Source organism: Mus pahari, chromosome 6, assembly GCF_900095145.1.
Source record: "Mus pahari chromosome 6, PAHARI_EIJ_v1.1, whole genome shotgun sequence".
Taxonomy (NCBI): domain Eukaryota; kingdom Metazoa; phylum Chordata; class Mammalia; order Rodentia; family Muridae; genus Mus; species Mus pahari.
This window is the reverse complement of record NC_034595.1, coordinates 84,971,588-84,988,353: the sequence shown is the minus strand read 5'-3', so window position 1 is coordinate 84,988,353 and position 16,766 is coordinate 84,971,588. Positions and strand designations below refer to the sequence as shown.

The window sequence follows — 16,766 nt, the reverse complement described above, 5'->3', positions numbered from 1 at the left end:
GTGCGCCACCACACCCGGCACAAGGTTACTTTCTACAAGCCTGTCTGTCCTGAGACTCAGACTCATAGAGACCCGCCTCTGCCTTCCAGTGGCTGGGATTAAAGGTGTGCACCCCATACCTGACTCCTCTGTTCTAGAATAACATTTAAATTTTTTTCTTTTCAGTGTGCACACATCTGTTAGTATGTGCACAGGTGCTTTAGTGCCATGGTACACATGGAGACATCAGACGGTAACTTGTGGAACCTAGTTCTCCTCTTCTTCCATATGGGTCCCAGAAACCAAGCTCAGGTCATTGGGTTAGGTGGCAGGTTTCATGCTGAGCCATCTTACACACCCAGTTCTGGATGCAGCTCAGACCACTGTCCTGCCCAGGAAAGGTGACTAATATACTGCCTTTTGGATACTTTTTTTTTTTTTTTAAAGATTTATTTATTTATTATATGTAAGTACACTGTAGCTGTCTTCAGACGCTCCAGAAGAGGGCATCAGATCTTGTTACGGATGGTTTAAGCCACCATGTGGTTGCTGGGATTTGAACTCCGGACCTTTGGAAGAGCAGTCGGGTGCCCTTACCCACTGAGCCATCTCACCAGCCCCCTTTTGGATACTTTTACTGAGTGTTCTCCAGCAGGGCAAATGCTGACTTGGAACTCTGAGCTTCCTGCCTTCACACCCCTTGCACTGCAATTGCCGCATGCTCATTGTGTGACAAAACTTTTCCCGGGGAGACACAACATACTCATCCCCTCTCACCCCAGCTAGGCGGCCCCCAACAGATCAAAGTACAGATCCTACCAAGGGCAACCTGAAGAAGCTAGGAGTTTCGCTGAGGTTATGTACACACGGGTGAGGGGTTACTCACAGGAGCAGAGGTGACTCAAAGACCTGTGTCGCCAAGGCCCACCCTAGCATGGGTGACAACTCACAGAAGCTGGGAACCGGGAGCACACTGTATAACCTGCGGGTAGCTCATCAGGCTGGAGTGTCCTTCCCAGCCAGTTGAGCTACCTCTTTCTTGCTGCTGGGCAGTCTTAAGCATCTTCCATGAAGCTCCACAAAATTGTTTACTGGGTCAGGGAGGGGCTCGTGGATCTGGTCAGTTTCAGGGCGTTCTTAAAGTATTTCTTTTCGTTGTTTACCTTCCCCCTTAAAGAGCTCCCCTGCCAATGGAATGTTTTGACCTTGGAGGAAACTCTTTCACAACTTGCTTAGCACTGTACCTGGCTTGTGTGGTACGCCCGCGGGACCAAGCCTAGGACTCTGCACAGCTCGGCAGACACTGACCTACAGCTGCAACCTTCACTATGGGACTTTCTCTTAAAGCATGGCGGCATGTGTCAAAGGTTCTAAGCTGCTGCTATCTTTTCCTGTTTTGTTTTGTTCTTTGGAGACACAGCTCTCATGTAAACGAGGCTGTCCTTGAACTCCAAACCCTTCTGCCTGCCTCAGGTACTGGGATTATAGGTATATACTACCACCCCCAGCTGGTGGGACAGATATCTTGAGGGACACATTGGGGGAACAGTTTTCTCTAGGGGACACTATCATTCATCTTTGCAGATGGCCGGGGCTTTGCATGCAGAGCTTTTCTGTTAATGGACTTTAAAAATCTAGCAGAGGAAGATTAGATTAGAATTAGGAGTATTTCGATAATGCACGCTATTTCAATTCAAACCTATTGAGGCTGGGTATAGTGGCTCATACCTGTAATCCTAGCACCCAGGATGCTGAGGCAGGAGGATTGACAAGAGTTTGAGGCCAGCTTGGGTTACTGAATGAGTTTCAGTCCAGCGTAGGCTAAAGAGAGTGATCCGATCTTAAAAAGCCAGTCAACTTACTAACAACAACAAAAAGTAATAACTCTTGTTGATTGGTCTCTGCAGCCCAGCCACTTGTTTTTAGTAGTGAGAAACTTGGAAAAAACAAAACATGATTTTTTTTTTTTTTTTTCGAGACAGGGTTTCTCTGTATAGCCCTAGCTGTCTTGGAATTCACTCTGTAGACCAGACTGGCCTTGAACTCAGAAATCCACCTGCCTCTGCTTCCCAAGTGCTGGGATTAATGGGGTGCACTACCACTGCTCAGCTAAAACATGAATTTTTAAATTGTATTTTCTAGCATTACAAATGTATCACATCTATATCTATAAGATGTATCACATTATAGCTGTATCACACTCCTGTGATATAAAATAATATTGTAACTGCTTTATAAGAAATACATAGTTGTGAGCATAGTCTATCAGAGTTAGGATTTTAAATTTTGTTTATTTATTTTACATGTATGGGTGTTTTGCCTACATGTACATCTCTCTGTGTAACACGTGTGCCAGCAGATGTGAGAAGAGGCTGTTGGATGCCCTGGGACTGGAGTTTCAGGTGGTTGTGAATCACCATGAGGCTGCTAAAATTGAACTCTAGTTTGAGACAGGGTTTCTCTGTATAGCCCTGGCTGTCCTGGAACTCACTCTGTAGACCAGGCTGGCCTCGAACTCAGAAATCCGCCTGCCTCTGCCTCCCGAGTGCTGGGATTAAAGGCGTGTGCCACCACGCCCGGCTGCGCCTTTGGTTCTCTTATCTGCTGAGCCATCTCTCTAGTCTCCACACCCAGTTTTATGAGGTCCAGTGTTGTAAGCCCAGGACTTGGCTCAAGAGGTCTTGTGTGTGCTCAGTAGACACTCTACCCAACTGAGCTGCATCCCATTCCATTTAATAGCAATGCTTTGTTGTGGTTAAAAGCTCCATGTCCGGCAGTATTCTGAAAAGGTCTCCCTGGAACACCCATTCCTCATCCTTCCTTCTCACAAGAGCTCTGAGCACTAAGTCTTCTCATGGTCTCCATGGACAGGGGAGGCCACTGCTTCATGGTGCTGCCCCCAGTCACAGAGCCGTAAGAAACACGGGCAATGTGGCTGAATCTGTTCTCTTATGAAAGTGCAAAGTTGGTTGGTGTGCACGCTGAATCTCAGCACTTGAGAGATGGAGGCAGAGAATTAGGACTTCAAAGTTATTCTTGGCTATATAGTCAATCTGAAGTCAGCCTGGACTACATGGGGCCCTGCTTCAAAACACCAACAAAAAAAAGTACTCTTCAATAATGGAACTAATTTTAAATTATTACTAGATAAATTACTTTCTCTTCTACTCTGATCTTCTTATATTCAAAGATATTCTCTCTCTTCATGACCAAATGAATAAGCCTAAACTTTTTTTTTCCTGAAGCTGGGCTCGCAATGCCTGCAATGTTCTGACAGAATCATTTACTCCCAGAAATATTCAGAGCTGGAGAGATGGCTCAGTGGCTACAAACACTGACTGCTGTCCAGAGAATTTAAGTTTGGTTCCCAGAACCCCAATTTGATGGCTTACAACCTTACAGCACTTCAGTTACAGGGGAGCCAACATTTTTTTCTAGCTTCTGGGGGCAGCTGTACATATATGGCATACAAATAAATACAAATTAAATTTAATTTTAAAAAAAGAAAAAAGAAAGATTAAGGTCGGCAATGTGACTGGAACCTGTGATTTCAGTTCTAAGAAGGCAGAAGACTGCAGTGTGATTAAGGCCAGCATGTGTCATGAAGCAACGCCTTGTCTTAATCAAAAGCAATAATAAAATGTCTATTTGTCTCATGTGTGTCAGGAGACCTCGGGGGAGAATCAGGCTTTTTTTTTTTTTTTTTTTTTGGGGGGGGGGGAGAACTTGGACCTAAGAATGCTGCTAGAAAGACGCAAGGCAGGAAAGGATCGATGTTTCAGCACCAGGGACAGAGCCACGGGCGATCTCAGCACCCTGGACAGAGCAAGTGAGATCCTGCCTGCGGGGGAAACCCAACCTGTTGGAGGCTGACCAAGAGAAGCCTAGACGTTCATCTCGACTTTCTTCGTCCCTTCAGAAGACCTCAGCCACCCACGTATGAACCTCAAGAGCAACTGTATAGGGAACAGGTATTGTTAATGGGAGCGGATTGTATAAATAAAATGACTTTGGTTGATACACTCGGACAACTCCAAAAAGATCTAACCGTCCCTAGCTGGGAATAGGACACTGTTAATGATACTTAAAAATTTCAGTTTCGTAGCACAAGGCTCACCATAGTCTTCTTCATCCCCCAAAGTCCTATCTCATACTTTTTATGCGCATGCAAAGCATTCGTAGAAAAGAGAACACTATTCCTCACAGTCATCTCCTATCCCATTGTCCATTTCCCTACCCCAGCCTCTTTTTTCTCTGTCTTAGATACGCACTTGCTTATGAACGAGCATGTACGTACGCACAACTGCAGCGTGTGAACCACAAGAGATTCTACACACTTGTGGAGAAGACTGAATTCAGGATAAGCTGATGCCCCTGAAAGCAGGCTCTGTCCCTTTAAATGGGTTGTAGCTGTGGGGGAGGGGAACTGACCGGAGCTGGCATTGTCCAGTTTGAACTGAGCACCGGAAGTGAAGGGGCAGGGCCAGGGCCGTGCACTGAGCCCCGGGCCATTGTCCATCTCTGACCAGGGCAGTGGCCACCCCTCTGGTCCACCCTCTTTATCTTCTAGCAGGGAGTTTACCTCTTTAAATGAGAAGCCTCCCTATCCAGTCTTTTCACCAGTCATACTACCCGAAGGGTAGCTCAATTTAGGATGGTGACTGAGAACAGGAGGGTTTGGGAATCAGAGTGTCCCGGGTCCTGGAGGAAGTGCCTCCACCCACCAATCTATTCTCTTCCACCAACGGATGGGACAGGACGGGCGGGACGCGGCAGGCAGGGGCCCGATGAGAACACAGCTAGCACCGAGGGCATTCTTCGAGGTTTCCACATGCTCTCTCAGGAAGCTGGACCTGGAAGCAACTTTAGGTGTAGGCTTAGGAGGGGAGCAAAGGACTCTTCGCACAGAATCAACTAGGAGCTTGTTTCTGATTGGGACAAACCCAGAGAAACTGTTGTTGAAATTTGGAGTTAGAGACATCCAGTTTCAGTCTAGAGACAGGCCGAGTTTAGAGGCAGCACCCAGGTTAAGCCAGATCAGCTCGGTGGGGTCTCCAGCCGCTTCCTTGCACCCCTATCCCGGCTTCCTAGTGTCCAGAACTCCAGGTCTATCTAAGCACACGGAGGTGGGGGGTGAGAGCAGGTCAGCGCCAAGCAGCCGGGTCAGCTCTGAGGCCTGCGGGGAAAGAGGGGGAGGGGCGCTGAGGGGCTGGGGGAGGGGGAGGGCTCATCCATTTCTCCCTTGACAGGTGGTTTGTGTTTCTGATTGGACAGCGCCACCAGGCTCACACCTCCCTCCCCCAACTCTCTGGAATGTATAATTATCTGCCCGGGGGGTGGGGGTGGTGTGTGTGTGTGTGTGTGTGTGTGTGTGTGGTCACGTGGTTATAAAACTACACCCCCCCACCCCGGGTCCCCCACCTGTGTCCGCTTTGGAAGCCCGCATTGAGTCCTCAAAGTGCAGGATCCCAAATTCTGGGGTACTGAAGACTTCTAGGGCTAAAGATCCCCATCTCCAGATGTGTGTATGTGGAGGGGGTGTCAAATCTCAAGGTTCTGGGAAGGGACACCCCAGAGGTGTCAGAGACCAGAGCAGTGGGGGAGGGCCGAAGCCAGAGCCAGAGGGAAAGGGAGGGGTAAGGAGAGAGGGGAGGGGAGGGGGCTGCCCGCGGGGGGTTGGGTCATTGTCTTTTAGAATTTGGGAGCCTTTGAAAAGCCGTGGGCCCTCCCACCGCTATTGTGCGGGGGAAGATGTAGCAGCCTCTTCTCCGAACCACCCCTTTGCCTCCGGACTTCTCTGGGGCCAGCAGCCGCCCGACCTGGGGCCCGGGGCCACGGGCTCAGCCGACGACCATGGGCTCGGTGTCCAACCAGCAGTTTGCAGGTTCGAGCTTGCGATTCAGCGGGCACACCTTAGGGTGCAGGGAACCCAATGACTAAATAGAAGGGAGGTGGGAAAGTGTCCCACGGACTTGTCCGCGGGACCCCAAGTCCCTGTGGCCTCCTGCTTCTTGGGGCCATCTCTGGACTAGGGAACCCTGGTGTTCCAGTGGCTCGTACGCCGAGCCCGTGGGGGCGGAGGGAGAGAAGAGGAGGGGCCTGTCCCGCCGCGCGTGCATGGGCAACTTGTTGTGGGAAGACAAGCAAAACTTTTGGGGCGTCAGCATCCTCGGTGTAAGCTTGGGGAGGCAGCCAGGACAGGTTTCTTCTTACCAGCTGCTTGGTTGCTGCCTCCTCCTGGGTGTCTATCCGCGGGCTGACCACCGAGATCTCCCAGACGGGTCCCCGAGAGGGCCTGCGATCCCTTGGCCCCCAGCTGATCACCTGGCCCTCCCTATCTCCAGGTGGCTGCGCCAAGGCAGCGGAGAAGGCGCCAGAGGAGGCGCCGGCTGACGCGGCCCGAGCGGCAGACGAGCCGCAGCTGCTGCACGGGGCCGGCATCTGTAAGTGGTTCAACGTGCGCATGGGGTTCGGCTTCCTGTCTATGACCGCCCGCGCCGGGGTCGCGCTCGACCCCCCGGTGGACGTCTTTGTGCACCAGGTGAGACTCATTCTGGAACTTTGCTAGGGGAAAAAAAAAAAAAAAAAAAAAAGGCTGGGAGTTCCGAGGTACGGCCTTGGCTGGTGGCCCCTCCTGTCGGATTGGAGGAGATAAAGAACCCTCATTGTGCGTCCCCATCTTTTTCGGGACACCCCAATTTTGAGTTTGTAGTAACTGCGGTTGTGCGAGGAGGCAATGCTGACTACCAGCACCCCCTCCCCGCCCCCTTCCGGGAACCCCTCCGGCTTACCACGTGTCTATTACCTCTTTCCCCTGGGAAGGGAGCAGGGGGCAGGGAGGTGACCCCATGTGGCAGAAACTAAGGTTGTATTGTGCTTGCCGGTGGGGGAGGGCGAGCAGGCGGACCAAGGGAAGCACATGCAGGGCCTGAGCCGAGCGTTAGCGCCCTGAGTTCTAAAGATCTGAATCTGATTCACAGGGAGGAGAGTGTGAGCCATTTGCTACCCTACCTACGGGCGTGAACCTGCCGACGTCAGGCTCTTCCCGTTTCAGTACAGACCTCAAGTCAGGTGGCCACCCAAAGCCAGGTCCTGTGGCCAGTGTAGATTTGGCAGATCCCGGAAGGATCAATGTGTGAGCTGAAAAGCTCCCCTAGAGGTCTGGCTACAGATCAGGGCTGGTAGGCAGGCACCTCTGGCTGTCCACCCGGTTCTGCCAGGAAGGAAGAAGACCTTAAGAGACCAGGCCTTCATTCCTTGGCCGTGGCAATCCCAAGTTCGCAGTTAAAGAAGGGCTACCCAGTAGGGAGTGAAATTCAGTGTCGAGGGGGCAGGCGGTGGAGGAAGATTGGCCTCTGGCCCTATTCTCCTCAGCTTGGCATTTATGGCCCCAGACAGCCATTGATTGCTGTCCCTAACATTCCTAACCCTAAACAAGGAAGAGAGTAGAGCCTGAGCCTTCAGGTTTCCCTCTTCGCGGCCATTCCCTTTCTTAATATCCCACGGGGGGGGGTGGGGGAGTGGTACCATTCCACGGTGGAAAGGAACTTCCTGCTCCTGCCCTTTTCCACATTTGGTGGGTTAAGGCTGAATCAGGAAAGAAGAAAATTGCTAATCCCTGGCCTGCGAGCTTGACACCCGGGCCGGGCAGGGAGGGGTTACTTCAGGGAGGTTAGCTTTAGGAGCTGTGGGGGAGGGGAAAAGGAGGATGTGGGGATTAAGAGTTGGAGCCTGAGGGATGGCGTTCTTGAGGGGGAGGGGTGGGGAAAGAGATGCTGGATGGACTGGTTGGGGGCTGCTGGGAAGGCTGAACCCTGGCCTCCAGTCTGGAGGTTGGGGAGTGGAAACTAAGTCGATTTGGGTTGATGGAATTTGAGGACCAGCTCTTTGCAGTTGGTGTCCCAGGGTCACTGGGCTTCTGGAATATGTGTTTTTTTAAGGGACCTGGAGCAGTATCCCTAACTTTTCTGCACTACCACACCCCCCCCCCATCACTACCACCAGACTGCTGGTTCCTGGTGGCTTTGTGCCCCCATCTCATTTGCATATGTGAATGATAACCCACAGGAAGTCATTGTCAGACAGAAGGGAATTGGGCTCTTTAGATCTATTAAATCACTTTATTACAGGAACCCGCTCTGAATGGCCCTCCTCAGCGGGTGGCAAGCCTCCCCCATCCGTCCATTTATCTGATCACAGAGATGGTTTGGGGAACTTCTTAATTTTGGGAGGCTGGGGTGTAAAGGAGGGTTGAGCACTTTCTTGACTCCTTGCGAAGGGTAAGTAAGGAGGTACAGGGGAGACTGTACCTTCTGATCTGAGGTTCATGGGTGTTGGGACAAATGGAGCCGCTGTGCCTCACTTAGGAGCCATACCAACTGGAAAGCTTTGGGATGATATCTCAGGAGGAAAGCAGCAACCTTCAGTACAGACCAGCTTGGAGACCTGCCTGCATTTGTGGGCTTTGAGTTGGGTTTCTTTGTTTGTTTGTTTTTATTTTTGTTTTTTGTTTTTTGTTTTTTTTTGTTTTTGTTTTTGTTTTTTTTGAGACGAGGCTGGTGGTGGTGGCGGCGGTGTCCCACTGTGTAACTGTGGCTGGCTTGGAATTGCCCTGTCACCCAGGCTGGCCTTTTAACTCAGGAGAGCTGCCTACCTCTGCCTTCTGGATGTTGGGATTAAAGGCCCATGCGAAGGTTCCTGGCTGGCACCCATATCTGAAAAACTCAGTTACCTCTCCACACACTTTAACTGGTGTTTTACCACAACCTGCCTGGTCCACACTCCCAGCAGTAAATTGGGTTGTGGAGCTGAGGCATCTCTTCCTGAGGAATGCTGTAGATTAGTTGCAGGTTAATCTCTATGACTTGTTTACTTTGGAAGGGGAGTGTAGAGAGGGTAAGAAATCTTTAGGGGAACTTCTTTAGCTGCTGGACCCTGGGGATGGGGTAGGGTTGCCTCGTGGGGGAGGGGAGATTGTCTCAAGATGGCATTTGCCTTGCCAGGGAAAGGTGGGGGAATCAAAGAAGACCTTTGCAGATTGAGGTAATAAGGTTCCCAACATCCTGTTAACCACTGTCCTTGTGTGAATTTTTTTTTTTTTTTTTTTTTTTACAGCATCTGACACTGTCGTGTAGCCAGGCCTGCAAGTCATTGTATATATAGGCAAGTTGACCGGTAGTTGGGTGACATCCCTTTTCTTTGGTGTTACCAGAGCCTGACTTGTATATACTTCATTCTGTGCCAGTAAGGTGTAGGCTGTGGGTAGGGGGGCTATGACACAGGTTTCTCTTAACACCCATTTTATTTGGCCAAAAGTCTTTAGATCTTGAAATCTGGAATGAATTAGTTGTGAGAACCAAAATGCTTCCTTATCTTGCCAAATGTCCCTTGGGAGGCAGAATTGCTTTTAATTGGAAAAGGGTTAGCAAGATATTTGTCAAAATTGTTAGAAGTCCCTGACCACTTTTAAGTTTGGGTTTAACTCTGGTTTCCTGTGGTTCAAAATCTAAACCACCAAGATTTGTAGAAATTAGGAAATAAAGTGGTTTTGTTTTTGAAGGCAGGCTCTTTGGTACCACATGTTGGGCTGTGATGCTGTCTATACCTGCATAGACCCAGTGCTCAGATCACAGGTGGCATCAGGACCTCCCAAACCTATGACCTACAGTGCATCCTGCAGACTGGTTGCCAAGGCAACAGGCACCTATTCTCAACATCCACTTGGCTCACCTCCCACCTTTACCTGCTTTACATCATCCCCCATATAACTAAGGAGAACACCCCTCCCTCACTCTCTCCCCTCCTCTCTTTCTGCCACCACCTTCCAATAAAACCTCTTCCACATGGCACTGTCTTGGCCTAGTGTGCTGTTGAGACTTCACCCCGCCATTAGCAAAGGGACTAAGTTGGGTTTGGGGGAAAAAAAAATGAATATTGACCTAGAAATTTAAACTAAACCAACTGCGCGAGTCCCAGTGGTTTGGACCTTCAGAAATGCCTGGGGGATGACAAATCGCCTCCTCTGAGGGCATGGGTAGGGCAGCTGGGTTGAGGGGCAGGTGTGGGGTCTTGCCTTCCTGGTTTATAACACTGCACCTAGTGCACCTAGTTTCGATGTCTTCTGTTGTCTCCACCAATGTGGATGTCCTTTCAAGAGAAGAACTTGACTGTCTTAGTAGTTTTATAGTTCCTACTTGATCTAAATGAATGTGGGAAGGAAAATGTCTTGAGGGTCAGGGAAAATGTCTTGAGGGTCAGGAGTAGACTCTGCCCTCACCAGAGGAAACAAAGACAGGCACTCACTTCTGAGCCGGCTACGATAGGAACTTTGGCTTCGTCTTGGAATCAAACCCCAGAACACTACCTGTCATTCCTATGTCAGTGGGAAGAGGTGGCTTAGGGATGTTTGGAAATATATATTGTGTGTGTGTGTGTGTGTGTGTGTGTGTGTGTTATTTTGTCATGAAATATTTGGCGCCCTCTTTCTGAGGAGACATGCTTTTCCTGGGTAAAGGCTTTGCCACCATTTCAAGCAAAGCTTCCGATAAACTTCTGCCTTGTGGGGTGACATTGCTGCTTGTCACGTACTATCAGTGGTTCTCAGTGACTTGGTTTTGAGTATAGGACATCACTGTTGCTCAAACATTCCTAATCAGAAGTTAGATACACGTTTAACTTCAAATCTTATTAATTAATTAATTAATTTTGAGATGCTGTCACTGTCACCTGCATGAAGAACAGGTCTGTGTAGAGGTCCAAGGCTGGGGTGGAGGTTGGAGAAGCATGTGTCATTGTGACTACCTTTTGAGCACGATTTCACGGTTGCCTTTAGATACATGGAAACCAATGTGATAGCTTTCTCTTTGGTTCTGGAATAAACTCCGGGGGGGCTTTTCCCTTCCATTCGCACCCTGCCCTCCTTGCTCGTGGCCCAGGGTGAGATGGGAAGAAAGCACTCAACCCTTTCAACTCCAGCATAAGGGTGGGAAGGACCCAGAAAACCACCCCGAGGAGGAGCCGAGGTGTCCGTGCATGCGGTGTCCGTGCATGCGGTGTCCGTGCATGCGCCAAGTGCTGCCCTTGCTTCAGAGCCTCGAATGGGCTGATGCACCACCTGGTGGAGAGCTGCGGGGGAGCGTGTGGCCTGGGCCACCGAGCAGAGGTGAATGGCAGTTAACCTTAGCTTGGGGACATTTATGATACCAACCGCCAAGCCTCTAGCAGCAAAGCTCCGGGGGTGTTGACTCTTTGAAATTAAAAGGTATTATTTAGGAATTTTAAGAGTATATGGAGCAAAAATTATATCCTCCTGATACATCTTGCTGGCTAAGCAAAACCAGGCTCATGGCAATGGGCCCAACACTTGTCCTTTCTCGTTACTGCGATCAAGGCGCTTATTTTTATCTCCAGCTCCTGTCCGGGACACTCCCTGGCTCTCCCAAATATATACTTGGCGGTCTCGCTTCATTAGGGTGTCTGGTCAGACTTCTCTTCTTAAGCAGAGGCATTTATGAGCCCTCTGGTTGGGATGCCGCGGGGGTTTGAGTGTTTAGCTCCCTGCTACGTCTAAAGTAAACATTTAATATGCATTTTGGTTTCTAAACCCAGAATTGGGCAGAGATATGAATGGGATTATGGGAATCTGTCAGAATTGGAACGGCTCCGTGTGCTAGAGGAGAGAGAGAGAGAGAGAGCCTTAGTCTTGGTCTTAGTAAACTGGTTGGGATACAAGGATAATTCTCCCATAAAGAAAGAAGCGGGTGAAGTGAAAGATGTGTGAGAACTGGACGAGACCCGATAGTTGTAACTATAAGCTTTGACAAATGAGTCCAAGAATCAGAACTTTTGCTTCTTATTCTGTCTGCATTGATGTTGGGCTGTGGTATTCGATGTGGGGCCAGTGTGGATTCATCAAAAGAAAGAAGCAGAAGCCAGGAAGTGCTTGTAACTGAAGAGGACCTTGGGGCACCGGGGAGGAAATGCTGTAACTGCCCTAAATGTCATCTTCACACACACACACACACACACACACACACACACACACACACACACACACACCCCCGCTGAAGTGGCTCAAGCATGCTGCACACCTGACTTAAGTTCAACAGGTTGGAGAAAGAAAATGGGATTCCTGCCCCTCCTCCTCCTGTTGAAACATTTATCTGCTGCAGGAAGGACTTGGCTGAAGTCTTAGGTGAGGCATCTTCTCGAGTCCATCCTGGAGGTATGGGGAGGAGGGTGGCCGGGAAGGAAGATGGCTGCTAGTTGACTAGCAAACTTCCCCTTCCCGGAGTCTGACGGGGGAAGAGGTTCAGAGTCCGTCCGTTCCTCTCATCCCAACCTTAGTGGGAAGGAAGGAAGGAAGGAACTGGGCCGGTTTGAATGTGGGGGGAGGGCGGGGGTGAGCCATCCTAGGGGGATCTGTGCCCTGGAACTCCAGGAATCTGACCACCAGAACCAACCAGTGTCAACTCTTTGTTCCCCGGAGCTGGGCTCTATTGGGGGAGCTCAGGCCATGCCCCTCCCCCCCCCAGGGCCTTTTCTTTTTGGAGGGGATGGAAAGAGGGGCGGGGCCCCGGCTTTGTGTGTGGTTAGGGGTGGACTGGGGGTGGTAGAAGAATTTCAGGCTCCTTTTAGATTCTGGCCCTGGGAGTCTGGCTCGGTGGGGCGGCACCCTGATTACCTATCTGATAAGAGAAGAATTCGAACTATGTCTTAGAAGGGGGTGGGGGAGGGGACGGGTAGCCGCCCCTGGAGACCACCAGTCTAAACGCTGCCTAGCCTTTCTGTTAGGTGCTGGCAGAGGCGGTCTTCTGCAGACCTTCAGTGGTGGGGAGGGGGGCTAGTCAGTCCCATTGCCTTACCTACTTATTCTGTGCCTTTGGGCTCACCGGTCTTGGGAGTGGGTGTGGAGTAGACTGGACCTCATAGAGGGTTTGTTTTTTGGGTTCCTAAGAATGGTTAGTAATAAAAGGAGTGTTCTGAGTGTCTCAGCCCTTGGCTCTTGTTGTTAACCTGTCTCCATCTAGCTTGAAAGGTAGGTAATTGGTACTCCCTGAGGATTTATACATGGCTGGTGAAGTGTTAACTACCACTCTCCATGCATAAAACCCCATAGCGTAACCGTAAAATCAGTCTATCCTCCATTTTACAAATGAGTGAGGAGGGAACCCGGGCTCCGAGACCTGGTCCTTCCCAATCGCTTATCTTCTGCATCTCTGCTGGACCTGGGCGGGACCCTGCTCAGGCGGGAATTGCCTGGGAGAGTCTCCGGCTCTGGCTCCAGCTCCTCCCTGGCTAGTGCCCGTTGACTTTCAGGAGTGGTTTTAGGGTGGTTTCTGTGTGGTGGGGCTGAGAGGTGGGTCCTTTTGAACTTTGTATTACTCTTATTTCCCACTTTAAGGTTTCATTCCCCCTTGCTCACATCAAATTGAGGCCGGAGATCACCGTGCCTTGGATATTCCTGTGGGGGGGGGGCAGTCTGGTTAGAGTTTGCTTGGCAATGTGTGGCCCTGGGTTTGCTCCTAAGCACCCTTCATAAAAAGTGAGAGCATAGCCCTGCACTATCTCTATGACAGTATTTCTGGGACAATTATACATCATCATAAAGTGTTTAATTTGGGTGTAGTGAGACCGTACCCATCAGAATCTGGACCTAACATGCTGTTTAGGTCAAAAGGTACTTCCGGCACTCAGATGCCTACTAGGGGCCTACAGCTGTCATTCCAGCATTCAGGAGGCTAAGGGCAGGAGAGCTCCAGTTCAAGGCCACCCTGGTTTATATAAGCAAGGTAAAGAGTTAGTGTGAATTATTCTGCCAACTAGAATATAGTGAGTGGCACATACTGATGTTCTCAGACAGTCTTGGCTAGGCGAACAGGGGTCTATTTTGTTCCTCTGAATTCGTTTGTCTCTCAACCATGTCTGGTCTGGAATTATGTAGACCAGGCTGACCTCAGATGCAGCGGCTCTGCTGGGATCAGAGGCGTGCACCACCACACCCAGATCATTTTTTTCTTCTTGGTTGGGAAGTGAGAAAGGACCATGTAATTTAGGCAGGTACCCCGCCATTGAGTCCCAGGTCTTATGGTGACTTTTTGTTGACATAGTTAGACATTCTGAATCCCTTACTCTAAGGGCTAGGAGGTGCTTCTGCCTGCACTAATGAGCAATGGATCTGGTCTGTGCCGGGGTGACAGCTGTGAGCTAAGGGATTGATTCTTGGTTTCTCTGATGACGAGCACCCCCTGCTTTTTAAAGAGGGTTAGACTCTTGGCAAATGGCTGCACTTAGGTTTTTTCAAGTTTTGGTACAACCTGGAGTGTTTCCAGGGAACTAGTCTTATAGAAATTGCTCAAAATCCTTATTTACATTCCAAAGCATATCATTTAGTTTCTGTTTCCTTGTTGGGTATGTTCACCTGGTCCCAGCTGCCCAAGGAGCAGAGGGGGGACTCTTGGAAGCTGAGCAGCTTGGGTAACAGCTGTCAATCAAACAAACAGACAGCAAACAGTATAAACAAACCCATCTCGTTGCCCAGGAATACGTGTGTCATTGCAATAACTTGGAGGCTGAGGCAGGAGAATCATGAATTTGAGGTCAGGCAGTGGCATAGTAAGACCCTGTCTCAAATTCCCCCCCCCCCCAACCCCACAGGGCTGTGGTGTCGAAAACCTTTAAGCCCAGCACTTGGGAGTCAGAAACAGGTGGGTCTCCGATGTGAGTTTGAAAGTTTGAGGCCAGCCTGGTCTGCAGAGTGAGTTCCAGAAGAGCCAGGGCTACACAGAGAAACCCTGTCTCTAAAAAAACAAAAACAAAACAAAACAAAACCAAAAGAAGAGTTAGAAACCCATACTTCATCAATTCACCCAAATATATGCCAAAATGTGGCATGAACAACAAATTTTGTGGATTTTTTTTCATGCTTTTTAAATGTGGGGGGTGGGGAGGCACACATGCCACAATGTGCATGTGGAAATCAAACCAACTATGGGGAGTCTGTCCTTCTGTCACGTGCATTCCAGAGGCTAAACTCAGAGTTTTCAGGCTTGGTAGCCGCTGACTTTACCCACTGCGCCATCCAGCTGCAGCTGGTGCTGCTGTCCATCCAGGCTCCCTGAGTGCTGGGATTGTGGGGTGGCCAGAGGTGGGTGCAAGGTCTGGCTCACTTTTTGTGTAGTTTCCCTCTAAGTGTGCAGTGGCTTTTGATAGAGTTGTCTGATTGTGTCTGACTTTTTTTTTTTTTTTTTTTTTTTTTTTTTTTTTAAGAATTGCTTATTGGGGCTGGAGAGATGGCTCAGTGGTTAAAAGCACTGACAACTCTTCCAGAGGTCCTGAGTTCAATTCCCAGCAACCACATGGTGTCTCACAACCATCTGTAGTGGGATCTGATGCCCTCTTCTGGTGTGTCTGAGGACAGCTATACTCATATGCATAAAATAAATTTTAAAAATATTTTTAAAAAAGATTTATTTATTTTATGTATGTAGTACGCTGTGCACTGTCTTCAGACACACCAGAAGATTCCTGGAATCTCTTCGTGACCTTCCATTTTAATCATTATCCTGAAACTGACTTCAGTTTTCAGAAATACTATCTTTATGATTTCAAACTTAGAAGATTATAGGAATAGATTTGTCATAATTGTGATTCCCAGATTTGTAGATTAACATTTTGCCCTTTTTGTTGCATTTTTATCTCTGTACATTCTTTGTTGTTTTTTGGGGGGGTGGGGGGGGAGTTCAGGAAGGTCTTACTATTTGGCCTGAAATGCATCTGTGTATATATAGGTCAGACTGGCCCCAACCTAGAGATCCATCTGCCTTTGTCTCCCAAGAACAGGGATTAAAATAAAGGCTCGTACCACCCAACGTGGCCCAATTATATTATCTTAGTAACCAAAAATACAGCATTCAGTTTGTTTCTGTCTACATATTTTCATGTGTATTTCCTAAGAATAGACAGTTCACTTCCTTATGGTGGAGTGAGGGTTGTGTTTTGTCTTTTGAGACAGGTCTCCTCATTTAGTCCACACTGGCTTCAAACTGGGGTGACAGGTATGTGCTGCCATCCTCTGCTCTGAGTCCCGTTTTCCCATCCGTGAGATGGGAGTTCTGTTACTTTTCTTCCTGTTGTCCAGGGGCCATAGGCCTGCAGATTTGATTTATGTCACAGTTATGGTGGCAAGTAGTAAAATCTCGCCTTTCCACTTGACAGAGTAAGCTGCACATGGAAGGGTTCCGAAGCCTCAAGGAGGGCGAGGCGGTGGAGTTCACCTTTAAGAAGTCTGCCAAGGGTCTGGAATCCATCCGTGTCACTGGCCCTGGTGGTGTGTTCTGTATTGGGAGTGATCGGCGGCCAAAGGGGAAGAACATGCAGAAGCGAAGATCCAAAGGAGACAGGTAGGGCCTGGAAGGGCAGCTTGTAGCTTGTGTAAGTGGCCGAGGAGATGGGGAACTTCACTTGGATCCCATTGCCAGAAATAATTTACGCCGTGAGACTCGCCTCTATTGTGAGGTGCGCCACTATCCACAAGGACTTTAGAAGCAAAGGTTATAATGTGGATCTCTGTGTGAAGGGGTGAGATGTGGGACCTTGATTATCTACAGTTCGTCTGCATTTTTGCTGTGGGGCTTAAAACCTTCAGAGGCTTCTGAAGAGGTAATATATAATTTGCCTTTAAAAATTCTTTCTTACAGCCGGGGCGTGGTGGTGCACGCCTTTAATCCCAGCACTCGGGAGGCAGAGGCAGGCGGATTTCTGAGTTCGAGGCCAGCCTGGTCTACAGA

The 16,766-nt window shown here is 49.3% G+C and overlaps 1 protein-coding gene across 1 annotated transcript in view; it reads left to right on the top strand.

Moving 5' to 3' along the window:
• Positions 1-5,832: 5,832 nt before the first annotated feature.
• The window catches only part of Lin28a (lin-28 homolog A), a 17,509-nt gene continuing 6,575 nt past the window's right edge, over positions 5,833-16,766 (top strand). The window contains exons 1-3 of the mRNA XM_021201212.1: positions 5,833-5,863; positions 6,324-6,520; positions 16,195-16,379. Coding sequence (XP_021056871.1) covers positions 5,833-5,863; positions 6,324-6,520; positions 16,195-16,379 — 413 coding nt within the window. The remainder of the gene's footprint in view (positions 5,864-6,323; positions 6,521-16,194; positions 16,380-16,766) is intronic.